Source organism: Somniosus microcephalus, chromosome 29 (assembly GCF_052327205.1).
Source record: "Somniosus microcephalus isolate GS21.2 chromosome 29, FLI_Smic_1.0, whole genome shotgun sequence".
In the NCBI taxonomy this organism is placed as follows: Eukaryota; Metazoa; Chordata; class Chondrichthyes; order Squaliformes; family Somniosidae; genus Somniosus; species Somniosus microcephalus.
In genome coordinates, this window is record NC_141015.1 from 17,754,051 (window position 1) to 17,770,869 (window position 16,819).

The window sequence follows — 16,819 nt, forward strand, 5'->3', positions numbered from 1 at the left end:
CTTTCCCTCCACAGCCCAAGGGCACTGGAGGCAATTGTGACACCTCAACTGCTACCACACTAGGCACACACCAGGAAATACATGTGTGACCTGGATTGTGTGGTATAGTGCCACACCATGAGGCTCTTTACCTCTGGGCCCCCTTGTGCAGGAATAACTTGACCTTCATAGTTTCCACAAAGCAGCATAACTGAGGTCGGGAGGTTGTGTGGGACTGTAGTTGTGAATCTGCACACTATCGGTGTGGTGCTCTGGATGTGGACATCACTGGCAAGGCCGATATTTTCTTGTTCATCCCCAGAACTGAGTGACTTGCTAGGCCATTTCAGAGGGCAGTTCAAAGTCAACCACATTGGTGTGAGACTGGGGTCACATAGGCCAGACCGGGTAAGGATGGCAGGTTTCCTTTCCTAAAGGACATTAGCGAATGAGTGTTTTTGGGGTGGGGGGGGGGGGGGGGGAGGTTTGCAACAGGCTGACTGCTTCATGGTCACTTTTACTGATAACAGCTTTTTTATATTTCCAGATTTTTTGTTTTAAACTGAATTTGAATTCTCATTGCCATAGGACCTTCTAGACTGTGTGGTATAGTGTTACACCAGAGAACTCGTGTTCTCTGAATTTATTAGTCCAGGCCTCTGCATTGCTAGTCACTACCATAACCAATGCACTACTGTGCCTGTATAGTGTGATGTGTATTGCTTCATGTTTGTATTGTCTACATTGATGGCTGATGCACTCTGTGCACGCTGTACTCCAAGCCTCACCGACATCTGTTTGTACAGCACTGTCTGGCCATGTCACTTATACCTGACTCTGTCTTTATGCAGCTCTCTTGTACAGCACATTCGGTGTTGTCATTGAAAAGGTTCGAGGTGCAGAGGATGATCTGAACACAGTGGCAGCGGGGTCCTTGACTGGCCTACTCTACAAATCCACAGGTAAACCAGCATTGGTGTCCAGGGTCTCGATAATCTGGGACTCGGCTTGCTCACTGGTGAGCCGTGTCTGGCCGGTTAGTGCCCCCAAATTATTACAGAATTCGAGGTACATTTTGTACCTTGTGTTCTAAGCAGAAGGTACAAAATGTACCTCCAATTCTGTAATAATTTGGGGGCACTAACCGGCCAGACACGACTCTCGGTGTGTGCCAGTTTGTTAGCGAGGACCAATTCCCAAATCTGCAAATTGTTGTAGTATTATTGGTTTGAAAAATAACTTTACAAATCGGAATTCTAAAATGGTGTAAGAAGTATTAGAGACCCTTTTATAGTGTTGGCTGCAATGAGGCTCTGATATCTCATTGTTCATTGATTCCAGTTAATGAGCTATCAACCCTGTCCTCAAACATTCCATGTGCGTTGTGTAACATTTATCTAGTAAAAGTTTAGCTATTCTACTTATGCTGCTGTTTAGACAGAAGCAATAAAACATGAACACACAATCATTAACCGCTAGCTCAAGGTCTGATCCCCAGATGAAGTGCAGCCTTTTATGATCCAGGAATTTTATTAGCTTTGCGAGATCCCTTCTCGTGGGGTACAGTCTGGTAACGGTCATCTTCTATTGAGGTATTTATTGAGACATTAAGGGGTACTGCAAAAAATGATGCTATATCCCACTCGAGCTGCATTTCCAGATATCTGTGGCCGGTGTGGGATAAAGGATCTCTTTTTGCTGTGGCCCTTCAGGTGGTTGCGTACTGTTTTTGAGGTTTTCGGTCGCAAACTTTGAAGCTGGTGCACACCTCAATTTATATTAATCAATCAATATATATATATATATATATATATATATATATACACACTGAAAAAGGCCAATGAGTCAAAAGTAACCTCACTGGACAGTGATGGATATCTGATTGTTTTCACAGAAATTACAGCTTGGGCATAGCCTATTTATCCCACTGCATCAGTGCTGGTGCTAGCTGTTCACCTGTTCTAATTCAAATTTTGCTCAGTGATTTTTTTCCCAAGTGAACTTTCCTTCACCCATTGCTAAGTGTTCACTTCTCCCTTCAGATGTTATTATGTGAGGATGGATACATAAATGTAAGATTTAGCAGCTGAGAATCCTCTGCAATATCAAACAAAGAAAGCTGCTTACTTTGAGTGGCACCTGATTAATATTTTACTCGCAGGGCAAATCCTGATTTGCTGCAGTTTAGAGGAACAGTCCAGAACTCCAAGAGTTTACCTGCCAGTATTCTCCTGGAAAAGAAGTACAGCCCATATAGGGCGAATCTTTGACACTTGCCACAAGATGGCTGGTCTAAATTGGGCTCAAATCTGAGAAATAGGGCAATGGTTCACTGCTTTCCTATATTGGTCGTCTCCTGTTCCTGTGTACCCATCAGCCCCCGAGCCTGTCCCGATCTAATTCAATTAGATCTGTTCCTGTGTACCCATCAGCCCCTGAGCCTGTCCCGATCTAATTCAATTGCAGGAAACTTTCTAGTATCCGGCACTGACGGGACCGAGCTGGTGCCGTACCATCCAAACTGCCGTAGAAACCAGCGCTAATGTTAAAACATACGGAGCTTTTGAGTTCCGTGTGAATCAACAAACCCTGTTGCTTAGCAACAGCTTCAAAACAGTCGGCTGCAGCTTAAAAGCGTCTCTAGCTAAGCAACAGCTTCAGCTAGACCTTGCAGAGCCTGACTGGGAAAAAAAAAAGCAACGAGAAGTAAAAAAAACTTATTGGAAACGGCTCCTGAATTTTGCCGGTAGATAGAGCTTTCCGGACATTTAACCTCCGGTTAAACGAAAGTTTCCTGTAGATCTGTTCCTGTGTGCCCATCAGTCCCTGGCCTGCCCCAATCTAATTCAGTTAGATTAGGGCCGAACTGTGTCTTAACCCCATCTACTGCCTTGGTTCTACTGCCTTGGTTCTGTAACCGTTAATACCCTTGTCCAACAAAAATCTGTCAATCTCGGTTTTGAAATTGTCAGTTGACTTCGCCTTTGGAGTCTGATCTATTCCTTGATTATTATTTTAAACTTGCGATTTTTATTTGGGTGGGAAGAAGTAAATTATATTGTGCTTTCAGTAAAGTAATTTGACTAATTAGGGCACCAAAAGCGCACACTGCAATCTTGAGTGACAATGAGATCACTGCTCAAAGCTGCCAAAATCGAAAGTGGCTCATTAAGGGAATACATACTCTCACTTGGTGTTACTTCATTCTCTCTCGCATTTTCAGACTTGTTTAGCCCAACTTGGAGTACTTGTATTCTGCTGTGACTAACTTTTTCCAGATCTGATAGCTCTCAATCAGATTCCCTGTGGGGTTACCCCCAACACACCCATTTGGTCACCTGCCCTAATTTCTCCTTTATGTGGCTCGGTGTCAAATTTTTTGTCTTTTGACGCGCCTTTGGATGTTTTATTACATTAAAAGCGCTATATAAATACAAGTTGTTGTTGTTGTAGATTGTTATGAAGCAGCTTTCTGATGCAGTGAAGACCAACAATGAAATTCTGCATATCTCTTAGCAGATGAGATTTCAATACTTTAGTATTATCAATCTGGAGAAATACTCTTAAGCACCTTCCCAGGCTCCCTGGTGGAATAGTGTCATGGCCGTATTAAGTGAGACCGAGCTGAATGTTACAGGTTCAGGGTTCTGTCTCCAGTCTGAGCAGGGTTAGCTGATCTCGGCCAATGTGGCAATGCAGGTGCTACTATTTACAGGAAACTTTCGATTTACCGGCACCTAAATAACCGGAAATCTCGGTTAACCGGCAAAATTCAGGAGTAGGTTCAGGTAAGTTTTATTACTTGCCTTCCTCGATCTGTTGCTGTGCAAGGGTGTGGCTGCAGCTGTTGCTAAGCTACAGAGACGCTTGGAACTTGTGGCCATTGTTCTGAACCTGTTGCTAAGCAACAGGGTTTGTTGCAGCTCCGTATCTTTTACTATAGCTTTCGGTTATCCGGAATTTTTGATGAACCGGCACCACGTCGGTGCCGGATTTAAAAAAAAGTTTCCTGTATCTTACTTTTGGGATAGGCAGGGGAGTAAATTAGTCAGGGTCCCTGCTCCTGATCACTATCCAGTCAACCCTGCAGTGGATTGTTCGTACAGCTGTTGAGTGAGGACCGCATCGGGTTTAGATGTGTTGCGCCAGTGCACCCTGTCCTGCAGATGCTCGCCATTGAAGCTGATGTATGAAGAATGGTCAGAGGAATGAAGTACCTGAGATCAGCCAGTGGATGTGAAACTGCCCCAGCCTCTGTGGGGTAGGGGGATTGTAGGAGGCGGAAGTCCCTTTGTTTATTTACACCAATCCCAATCTCCTCCCACGCGGTCACACTCCACTCCTCCTTTTACTGATGTACTTGAGGCTGCAGTTGAGATGAATGGTACAAGCCGAGGCGTGCATTGTTGGATTTTAATTGTTTTTTTCCAAGAAACGTGCTTACATTTATTGTGCTGTTACTGGTGCTAAATATTAATTTAAAGGTGGCTTCTGATCAACTGTTGTTTTGAAGACCGTGGCGCCAATGTTCTCTTTAATTTTTTTTGGATGTGTGGTCCCTTTAACTACTCATTCAAATTTCTGCGCATGCACGGTTTTTCTATTCAAAAGCCGGTGAGCCAGCTGTGCCAGACCTCCAGACCGCTGCGCAGCCGTGCAACTTAAAGGGAGGGAGCTGTTGCTGACGGGATTGTATGTTGGTTGTTCAGCTGTGGAAATTGTTCAAATCTTGCTTTGCGCTCCTGGTGGTTTAAAAAATCTGTCTGGACTCGCTGAATAGAACCCAGTGTCTCTCCACGAGTTGCTGTTGTGTGGGTCTGGTCTCCAGCAGTGTTCAGTGACTCAGCAAACCACATGCAAGGCTTCACATCACAAGTGCCGAAAGAAGTGTTTTGGTGTCATTGTTGTTTTTTTTTTCCTCCCACATTTTATTTCAAGAAGCCAAACATTACCAAGCTGAAACAGAAAAACTGGCAAATCTGTAACAAAGAATAGTCCAGATATAAACACCTTTTTTTAAATTAAAAAATTTGGGAAAAACTTTTTGGGTTTTCACCCAGAAGAAAATTTACAGCATCACCCTCGAGAGCAATTGGTTGCAGACAGTCGCCATCTGACAGGAGGGGTGGGGGGGGGGATCTGCCCATAAACGGCACCATTTCTTGTGGTGCAGGGAGAACTGTTGTGTGACTCGATGTACCAACAGCTGTGTGTACAATCCATCTCGAGCCTGCGAGACAAACTGCTGACCTTGCCGACCGAGCGATCCAGAGTCCCTACGTGCACGCAGAGACTTGTTTGTGCCTGATTACATTATCAGTAATGGGCACCGTGAATGGGGGCAGGGGGTGAGGACGTGTCCTTTACATTGACATTTTAAATATGTTTCTACCTTTGTTCCTGGGCGTGCATAGCACCACGGAAGTCCAAACGTGGAGGTGATGGGTGGATTCCATTCTGTGATCCTGTTGAGAGTTTGCCAGTTGCGCTCAATGTTTTTGTGACATAGTTTCTTTTAAAGGTAATTTTCCTCTGTTTGGAAATGATTGGCCCCCCCCAGACTAGATGCAGGAAGGATGTTTCTGATGGCCGGGGAGTCCAGAACCAGGGGTCATAGTCTAAGGATAAGGGGTAAGCCATTTAGGACTGAAATGAGGAGGACTTTCTTCACCCAGAGAGTGGTGAACCTGTGGAATTCTCTGCCACAGAGGGCGGTGGAGGCCAGTTCATTAAATATATTCAAGAAAGAGTTGGATATATTTCTTGAGGCTAAAGGGATCAAGGGATATGGGGAGAAGGCAGGGACAGGGTACTGAATTTGGATGATCAGCCATGATCTCATTGAATGGCGGAGCAGGCTCGAAGGGCCGAATGGCCTACTCCTGCTCCTATCTTCTATGTTTCCCCCATTTTCAGTTCACCTCCTGTTGTTGAGAGGATAGTCAGCCTGCACCTAAATAATGCACTCTGTAGTCAGAGGTGGCACTCGATTGCCAGATATGACTCCCCTTTCTCCTCTTTCCCCCCCCCCCCCCCCCCCCTCTCCGAAGCTGGGCAGGGAAGTGCTCCACCTCCACTCGGGGCTAATGCGAGTATGTTCAAGACTGAGATCGATAGATTCTTGGGCGCTACGTGAACCAAGGGATATGGGGATAGGGCAGGAAAGTGGAGTTGAAGTAGAAGTTCAGCCATGATCTTATTGAATGGCGGAGCAGACTCGGGGGCCGTATGACCTGCTCCTGCTCCTATTTCTTATGTTCATTTGACTTTCACCTTGTCTGTGCCCAGAAAGCATCTTCCTTTTTATTTTGGGCAATTTTGTGCCCTCATCTGAAGCTGTTGATTCCTTGCTGTTGTACAATTCCACAAGTGTCGGTCAAGCTCCTGTACCGTATGGCATTTTGTATGGCTGTCATTAGGCTATTCAGCTGTGGGAGCATCACAGCTGGTCCTGCCCTCACCTGGCACCGATGTTCCCTTTAAGCTGCGCGGCTGCCCAGCCCTCTGAAGGTCTCACGCAGCCAGTGAACCGGCTCTTAATTCCACGCATGCGTGGTTTTTTCCAATTTTGAATGGCCCGCACAGCCTGTAAAATTAGAGGCCACGTTGCCTGGCACCCACATGCATACTCCCAGCAGAGGTTGCTGGCTAGCGATAGGAAGCGGGAATCTTGGCTGAACTGCTTTCCCCTATAAGAGTGAAGGTGGTATGATCCGAGTCCAGCACCAGTCATTCCTGCTGCCCCTGCACCCAAGAGAGGGTGGAGAGAGAATCTCCAGCAGACTGGGACAAGGGTGAGCCATTGGTTGTGCTGATCCCTTTCATTGAGCAATCTCCAAGTGTTGACATGGTAGGTGGCTTGGAAAATGGGGCTTGAAGAACAGTAGCCCTCTGGGTGCAACCCTTACACCAGCCAGCCCAGTGACGAGGGATCCCTTGCACCAATGCACAAGCTGCACTTAAGTTTGAAGGGTGCAGTACCCTGCATGAAGGTAGGACTTTCATCCTGCATTTTATAGTATGTTGTGGAAAAGTAACTAGATAAAATAGTTTGACCATTTATTATTTTTATGTACGGTGCAGTGTGGAGTATGGCCAGGAGTTTGCGTGCACTGATCATCAAATGAGCTGATTGCCCAACCCTTCTGTTTTTACCACTCGTCTGATAAGGGAGGGGTGTCGACTTGTCTGCTGTCAACAGTTGGACAGCTGGAAGTGAAACTACTGGATGTGCTGACCCAGGAGTTGTGTTCTCGGGGTCACTGCAGTTTGTTCCTGTTTGATTTTAGCTCGCCCGAGTTGGATAATTCAGAGTGCCATGACTGTCCTTGGAGAGTGTTGGAATGCTGTTTATACAGGGAGTGCGAAGACACCTCAACTCCCCAGTGATCATCACTTGGTTTGGTCTTGTATGTGGGATAAACCTTACTGTTTAATTCTGGCAGACTGGAAAAAAAGATGAAATATAAAGAGGAAAATGGCACTTTTTTTTTTTTTTTTTGAGTACCTGCACCATCAGCACTTGCGAATGATATGCTTTCTCACTGGGGCACAATCATGTGGCCACTTGTGACCTTAGAAACCCTGTTCCCAGCCAACTAATTTTGTGGTTATATAAAAAGTGCCCAAAAATTCAATGAGATTGGGGGAAATCATCATCCAGTGGTGATGGGGACACTCATTTGCAAGGTAGCGCACTCTGTTCCAACCTGTGTTAAATTAAAAGGACAGAGTAACTTTGGGACATGCCATGCAACTGCACAAGTAGATCCATGGAGTCAAGGCAATGTGTTGGTGAGGAGGGCACAAAACTGCACATTACAGGAAACTTTCTGGTATCCGGCACGGACGGGACCGACCTGGTGCCGGTCCATCAACAATGCCGGATAACCGAACGCTATAGTTAAAAGATACGGAGCTCAGAGCTCCGTCTAAAGCAACAAACCCTGTTGCAGCTTCAAAACAATCGGCACAACTTGCAAGCGTCTCTGTAGCTTAGCAACAGCTTCAGCTACACGCTTGCACAGCCACAAATGAGTGGAAAAAAATAACTAAAAGTAAAAAAAGTTATCTGAACCGACTCCCGAATTTTGCCGGTGGATAGAGCGTTCCGGTTATTTAGTGGCCGGTTAATCGAAAGTTTCCTGTATCTAGTTGTGCCCATAAGATACTGCCCTACTAGTAAAAGACCAGCCAGCAGGCAATGGGACTGAATCTGGGGCAGTGCTTCTAACACCAGCTCATTGTATACTACTGAGGTCATGGCAGGAGGCTTCCCCCATCCCAGTCCAGGAGCGATGCAAAACAGCCCAATCCAAGGAAATCATTGTATTCCCTGTGGATGAACCAGAACAAATTTTGAAATTTAGACCCCACTGATGGCCCACTGCCTGTGACGGGCCGAATATCCCTCCTCCCACCCCCACACACACACCTTGTACACACGCTGCACCCCACCCAAAAAAGGTCATTCTTGAGGTTCTTGTGGCGTGTTTAAAATCTCCAGGTTGCACCACTCCTCTTTGGAATGTGGTCCACAGAACCAAGCCATTCCGTAAAGTTCACTCGTTACCAGAATGTGCCATGGAGACTATACCCTGTGTACTGTGACATGGAAACTATACCCTGTGTACTGTGGATATAATGTACATCAGTGTTTACAGCCTAGAGAACACTTAACAGCTGTCCAGTTGTTGGATGTTGCAAGCAGCTGTTTGGTGCCAGTGTGTTGCAGTTTGATATTAGACTGGATACAGGCCTTTAAATTTGAAGTTAGTGTAACCGCGTTGGTTCATGTCTGGAGTGCAGAGCTGGATGCGATGCCATTGTTCTGCCAGCCTTTGGGCACCCTGGGTGGCTATTCTGTGACACTGGCCGTCGAGTGTCTGGAAACGTAGAGGTGCCTGCAAGGCTCTCAGTCCACTGGAGGTGAGGCAAGATGGCTGGGATTTTGTGGTCACATGGCAGTTTCATTGGTGGCCCATACAGGCTTCTGCTAACACTGTAGGTGCTGATTTCTGCTAACCTTTTACCTGGGTTTTACTGCACGGGCTATATCTTACAACATAACCTCACTGTTTGAGTTGTTAGAACTGCAATAGTTACTGCACTCCAAAAGCAATTCGTTCTGTAAAGTCCTGCGATATTTGGATGCGACCTAGCTGTGTAAATATTACATACCTCGCAATGCAAAAAAAATTCTAGGAAATATAAAATGTTTTAATTTCTACTTCATAGCCTTGTCGACATGTCTTTGGAATGTTCAGGAATGGCTACCGTCTTGTATGCGATGACTGTGGATCTGTGTCTCTTGGTGCAGTTCTCCAGGGCTGCTCTCACTCAGTACATAGAAACTAGGAGCAGGAGTAGGCCCTTCGAGCCTGCTCCGCCACTCAACGAGATCATGGCTGATCATCCAAACCCTAGCACCCGGTCCCTACACCGACAGCCATCCCACCCAAGACCCTATCCCCGTAACCCCACGTATTTAATCCCCCCTAACACTAAGGGCCAATTTTTTATCATGGCCAATCAACCTAACCCGCACATCTTTGGACTGTGGGAGGAAACCGGAGCACCCGGAGGAAACCCACGCAAACACGGGGAGAATGTGCAAACTCCACACACCCGAGGCTGGATTTGAACCCGGGTCCCTGGCGCTGTGAGGCAACAGTGCTAACCACTATGCCACCGTGCTGATGGTGGCATGCAGAGAAACAAGAGCCTGAATATCGTACAGAATTGAAACTCTGCAGCCTGGCTATCCGAGCACAGGCTCTTGTGTACTGTATAATTCTCATTGGTCCTGTATTTGTGGTGTTGCTATTTGGTTATTGAACTATTTTTGGCAGTGTGTGTGTTAGGCCCACGACGGCTCCACTAGTCCGCTGCTGCCCAATGCCAGGTTCTTGGAGGGCAGCCTCCCTCTGGATGGGTTTGTGACCCTGGGCTGGTTGAGTGCGCCTCTTTCGAATACTGAGAGCAGCAGCGACTTGGCTGTGGAACGAATTGGATGCCGTGTCTGTTAACCCCCAACCCAAGAATCCGTGTTTTTTTAAACTGGCACACTAGAGGAGACTGGCTCATCCTGATCAGTCTTTTTGCCTTCGGGGCCTGGTTTGAATCCAGCGCAGATAAAGGGTATAAAAATCCCTCTCCCCCCCCCCCCCCCCCCCCCCGCCTTTCTCTCCCAGCTGTAAGTGAATTGAGTGCGGAGCATTCTTGGCCAAGTTTATGCTCGATGTTGCTCCGCAGCACTAGCCCTAATTTAGCACTAAGGGACTCGCTCATGTTGTGCTGGCTGGCTAGTTTGGGAATCGGAAATGTCATAACTGGTGTGTTGGGGGTGCTCCATATCCTATCTGATTTAAACTTGGATTCACATTCAGTATGTTTCATAATTGCTGTGTTTGAAGGAAGAGCTCACTCCTCTGATCCCAACTGCAAACCATCTTTATAAAATTGGCTAAATCAGCGCAGTCCAATGATAAAACTGGTCTGTATGACTCTGTTCCAGACTATGTAAAGGGGTATGAAGAAATGGCAGGAAATTGGGATTAAAAAGAGCAAAGTGGCTAAAATAAAAAAATAGCGGTACTGGCTTAATTGGGCAGAACGCCTGCCCTCTGTGCCTATGCACCCACCGTGTGGTGCATTTATTCACTGAGCTTGAAAGGACTTTGGAGCATTCCATTCTTTTGTTCTATGAAACGTGGACAGGAAAAGACCAGCAGGTCCATTGTGCCTGTTTTCTAACAAACAAAAGCATTAATTCTCCTGATGGATAAACATGGGCATCCCCACTGGACACAGTGTCATTAAGGTTTGGCGTTTAACAATATTGGGCTAAACATTATTCTGTAGTCCGCATAAACTCAGGTTTTTCGGTTCCATCCTTTACAGTTGGTGGTCACTGAGAGTGCGCGGGTGACACTTGACCTGCCTTACTGGAGCTCTGTTAAGAGCGGTGTATTGGAAAGCAGTGCAACTCACCAGCAGGAGGCCTTTGCAGTCCGCATCCAGTGTAACTTTTTTCTTTCTTTACCCCAGCTGGACTTCGTGGGGCAGCACGAGGAGGATTTGTCGGCTTTGCACTGACTGGACTCTACGCTCTCTACAACAACTGGGGCCATATAAAGGGCGCGTCGGTACGACATTCCCTCTGAGGCTGCATTGTGGGAATTCTGCGGGAAGAGCCATCAGGGACGTTTGAATAGGTGTAGAGTGAATGAGACCTGAACCCGGGGTTGCATCTGATTTTTAAAAAAATTATTAAATACCACTTTATCCCTAAATTTTGGTGATGCTTTGAAGGTTACTCACAGATGTTGTGAGTGGATAACATTGCAGTGCTGGCTGATTGACCCCAGTCTCATTGTGACATTGGACCCAGATTGAGCAGAGTCAGCGACGGTTGCAAATTCCACTAGTCGCAGGTCTGAGATCGGCAGCAATCCCAAGTCTGATGGATCAGTGCAGAATAAACCATAAGAGGTCGCTAGAGCAGTTGGATAACTAATTAGCCAAGCCCTCCATTGGCCGAAACGGTACTGCTGCAGCATTGAGCGGAGCGATGCAGCCAAACGTTGGATCAGAATTCCCACACCATTGGAATCCACAGGCCATTTCCGCAAAACTACGTGGGTTAAAGACCCATCCCGGTTCACTGTTTTCAATGGCTAATCTTGTTCTGTAATCTGTAATAATGTAAGTCTGAGCTCAGTAATAGTGATGTTAATATACCATGGGCTGTCCTTGTCATCTATTATATATTAAATTCTGACTGGACAATATCTCAGCCTCCATGATGGACTACAGAGGGTGTCCTCCCCTCCCCACACACGACCACACCCAGACCAGTGTCCCTGATCCATGTGCAGCAACCTTGTGGATTGGACAGGTTGCTCGCTGATTGTTCTGCTGGTCTCTAATGCAGCAAAACATATTCTCATTTAACTGATCTGGCAAATAATTATGGCAAAGGAGCTGATTAGATGGGCTGACTGGTTTCCTCTCATTCCCTGTATCCTGTAGCACTTGCTGAGAATGAATCGGCTAACCCCATGATTTGTGCAATAGAATCCAGCACTGCCACTGGGTTGCGGCTGTGAGTGGAATGTTTTGTGCCATGGCCAGTGTTTATAATTGTGTTTTTGGGCGGGGGTTGCTGTTCCCAACTTGTTTGTTCAATTTCCCAGCATCACTTCACCATAATCATCAAATTCTTCCCAATAAAGGTGAGAAATCTTGCATTGCTATTTGTTTTACTAATGTACTTCCCTTTTATTATAATAGTTCTCTAATGAATACTTAAGTAATTATGTACATGTAGACTTGCATTGAAGAAATGAGGCAATACTTTTTTGAAAAGAGTAAAACTGCGGCCTAAGGTGGGAGAACCAAGATTGAGAGTTTGAGAATAAAAATGTCGAGATTTGGGGGTCCGGACAGATTATCCGGATAATGCAGAGGAAGCCCCACATCTGACCTGAGCTATGTGAGTGCTTAATATTGCAGGAGTGCCAGGAAAAGGCGCTGGAACTGTGAATAGAGAGAGAATATGTTGGCTGGTGCTCTGAATGCTACCGGAGTTACTTGGGTAGAAGCGTCCAACCCTTTTAACTCTTCGATTCATATGAAGTTTTGTCTTTCAAATTATTCTGTTCGAGGAATCTGGTCACAAACTGTATGGACAAGCATAGCATAGAATAAAGCAAAGCTATTTATTGTGTAATAAACTTATGTTCTGAATTTTTTTTAAACAGATTGTTACACAAATACTTGGAGCATAAGAAGCAACACCGGGTCTAAGGTTCTAAGAATTACATTTATTTAACATCTTACAGGAAACTTTCTGATATCCGGCACTGACGGGACCGAGCTGGTGCCGTATCATCAAAAGTGCCGGACATACCAGCGTTAATGTTGAGAGATACGGAACTGAAAAGCTCCGTGTGAATCAACAAACCCTGTTGCTTACAGCTTCAAAACAGTCGGCTGCAGCTGCAAGCGTCTCTAGCTGAAGCTGTTGCTATAGCTACAGACCTTGCAGTGCCTGACTGGGGGGGGGAAAAAAAGCAACGAGAACTAAAAAAAAACTTACAGAAAATGGCTCCTGATTTTTGCCGTTACATCGAGTATTCTGGACATATAACCTCTGGATAAACCAAAGTCTCCTGTATCAGGTTAAACCATCTCGGAGCACCTCATGGTGAATTGCTTTATGGAGGACATTGGCTGTTATATATGTTACATGGCAGCCATTATGTGTCCGCAGGATTCCACAAACAGCAATGAGATGAATAAGTAATTTGTCTTTTTATTGATTGGGAAGGAATGTTGGTCAGGACACTGGGAGAACTCCCTGCTCTCTCTCACTATTGTAATGAAATGTTTAACATCCACTTGCCTTCAGCTGCCCAGGCCCTAATCTCTGGAATTCCCTCCCTAATCCCCTCTGCCTCTCTCCCCTCCTTAAAGACACTCCTCAAAACCTACCTCTTTGACCAAGCTTTTGGTCACCTGTCCTATTATGTGGCTTAGTGTCAAATGTTGTTTGATAACGCTGTTGTGAAGTGCCTTAGGACTGCATAGGATATACAGCACAGAAAAGGGCCATTCGGCCCAACCAGTTTAAGCTCCACTCGAGCCTCCTCTTGTCTTTCATCTAACTCTCATCAGCGTAACCTTCTATTCCCTTCACCCTCGTGTGCTTATCTAACCACCCCTTAAATGTATCTATACCATTCGCTTCAACCAATCCCTGTGGTAGCAAGTTCCACATTCTCATCACTCTAGGTAAAGAAGGTTCTTCTGAATTCCCTATTGGATTTCTTGGTGACTATCTTGTATTGATGGCCTCTAGTTATGCTCTTCCCCACAAGTGTAAACACTCTCTCTGTATCCACTCTATCAAAACCTTTCATAATCATAATCAACTTTATTGTCATTGTTAGTGCACAAGTGCAGTACAACGAAATGTAGGCTTTCCCGAGAGAGTACATTTAGATTAAGACATTTAAAATTTTAAAGACCTCTATTAGATCGGCCTTCTCTTTTTCAAGTGAAAAGAGACTCGGCCTGTTCATCCTTTCCTGATTGGTATACCCTCACATTTCTGGTATCATCCTTGTAAATCTTCTCTGCACCCTCTCCAGTTCCTCTCTATCATTTTTATAATATGGCAACCAGAATTGTACGCAGTACTCCAAGTGTGGTCTAACCAAGGTTCGACACAAGTTTAGCATAACTTCCCTACTTTTCAATTCCATATCTCTAGGAATAAACTCTAGTGCTTGGTTTGCTTTTTTAATGGCCTTGCTAACCTGTGTTGCTACTTTATGATTTGTGTATTTGTACTTGGAGGTCTCTTTGCTCCTCTACCCCACCCAGACTCTCACCCTTCAGGTAATAAATTACCTCCTTATTCTTCCTACCAAAATGTAATGTCTCACATTTACGTGTTGAAATTCTGTGAGCTTGGTTAGTTTATTTAATATCTCTTTTTTTTAAATGCAGTTATCTCATTACTAATGTCATCATCTGATTTTCTGTCCACCTGTTCTATCTCCCAGGTAAATACTGAAGCAAAGTAATTATTTAATATTTCTGCCATCTCTATCGCTGCCTGTGGTATTCGTCTATCCATCCCTTGGTGGTCCTATTCCCATCCTGACTTTTTTTATTTGTGCCTGTAAAATATTTCACACTTTTTTGTTTTATGTTCCTTGATGATTTAATTTCATCATTGTTTTTTGACTTCTCTACTAATTTCTTCATATTCTCCCTTATCATGCTCTTCCCCTGCTGTCCATCTACTTAATATATGCCTCTTTCCTTGCCCTCAATTTTTCCCTTATACCTTTATTCATCCAAGGTGTCTAGTGCTTGGACAAATCCAATCTGACCAATTACCACCCCATCAGTCTACTCTCAATCAACAGCAAAGTGATGGAAGGTGTTGTCAACAGTGCTATCAAGCAGCACTTACCACTAACATACTCGCTGATGCCCAGTTTGAGTTCTGCCAGGACCACACTGCTCCAGACCTCATTATAGCCTTGGTTCAAACATGGACAAAAGCTGAATTCCGGAGGCGAGGTGAGAGTGATTGCCTTGACATTAAGGCAGCATTTGACCAAGTGTGGCATCAAGGAGCCCTAGTAAAACTGAAGTCAATGGGAATTGGGGAGGAAAACTCTCCTGGCTAGAATCATATCTAGCACAAAGGAAGATGGGTGGAAGTCAATCATCACAGCCCCAGGACATCGCTGCAGGAGTTCCTCAAGGCAGTGTCCTAGGCCCAACCGTCTTCAGCTGCTTCATTAATGACCTTTCCTCCATCATAGGGTCAGAAGTGGGGATGTTTGCTGATGACTGCATAGTGTTCTGCCATTTGTAAATCCTTATAATGAAGCAGTCAATGTCTGCATGCAGCAAGACCTGGATGACATTCAGGCTTGGGCTGATAAGTGGCATGTAACATTCGTGCCAGGCAATGACTATCTCCAACAAGCAAGTGTCTAACTACCACCCCTTGACATTCCAAAGACATTACCATTGCCGAATCCCCCAATATCCTGGGGGTCACCATTGACCAGAAACTTAACTGGACTAGCCACATAAATACTGTGGCAGCAAGAGCCGGTCAGAGGCTGGGTATTCTGCAGTGAGTGTCTCGCCACCTGAACCTAAAGCCTTTCCACCATCTACAAGGCACAAGTCAGGAGTGTGATGGAATACTCTCCAATTGCCTGGATGAGTGCAGCTCCATCAACACTCGAAGCTTGACACCATCCAAAACAAAGCAGCCCGCTTGCTTGGCACCCCATCCACCACCTTAAACATTCACTCTCTCCACCACTGGCATACCGTGGCTGTAGTGTGTACCATCTACAAGATGCACTGCAGCAACTCGCCAAGGCTTCTTCGGCAGCACCTCCTCAAACCCACAAACTTCTCGAGGGCAACTAGGGATGGGCAATAACTGGTGGCCTTGCCAGCGACGCCCACATCCCATGAACAAATATTTTAAAAAGCTTGTTCTTTTTTAGCGGAATATATTTTTCCTGGACACTCTTGAATACTGTTTTAAATGTTTCCCATTGCTGTTCTGTCATTGTTTGCCAATACTGTTGTCCATTTTATTTTTCCCAAGTTCTAGTCTTAGCCCCTCAAAATCAGCTTTTCTCAAATCTATTACCCTGATCTTCGTCATACTTATGTCCTTCTCATTTATTATCTTAAAGTGTATTATATTGTGCTCACTATCACCTAGATGTTCCCCAACTTTTACTTCTCTTATCTGCTCTGGTTTATTCCCCATTACTAGATCCAATAGTGAATCCTCCCTTGTTGGCTATTTACATATTGGGTTAGAAAATAATCCAGTGCCTATTGTAGGAACTCCATTCCCTTAGCCCCTTTACCTACCTCTTCTGACCAGTTAATATCGGGGTAATTGAAATTCCCCCCATGATTTTTTTTTATTCATTTCCCTAATTTGCATATTTCTTCACCTCCCACTATTAGGTGGTCAGTAGACTAGCCCTATTAGTGTGTTTGATCCTTGATTATCTTTTATCTCTATCCACATGGATTCTATTTCTGTCTTGTTGATAGCTGCGTCACTTTTTTTTCTACTGCCATTGTTATTCCTAATAAGTACAGCTACTCCACCTCCCCTTTTCCCCTCTATTATATTAATGTTATACCCTGCGATGTTTCTCAGTGGAGCTAATTTACAGAACAAATGGGAAACTGTTCAACCTCCGTCGCCTCCAGTCCAGATCCAAGGTCGTCCCATCCTCTGTCATCGAATTACAGCGCTCACTCGGAGGTC

At 45.2% G+C, this 16,819-nt stretch overlaps 1 protein-coding gene across 1 annotated transcript in view; it reads left to right on the plus strand.

The window, feature by feature from the left end:
- timm23a (translocase of inner mitochondrial membrane 23 homolog a (yeast)) overlaps positions 1 to 12,228 on the plus strand; it is a 55,113-nt gene extending 42,885 nt beyond the window's left edge. Inside the window, exons 6-7 of the mRNA XM_085970276.1 lie at positions 831 to 941; positions 11,029 to 12,228. Coding sequence (XP_085826402.1) covers positions 831 to 941; positions 11,029 to 11,144 — 227 coding nt within the window. The 3' untranslated portion in view covers positions 11,145 to 12,228. The remainder of the gene's footprint in view (positions 1 to 830; positions 942 to 11,028) is intronic.
- The last annotated feature ends 4,591 nt before the right edge of the window (positions 12,229 to 16,819 follow it).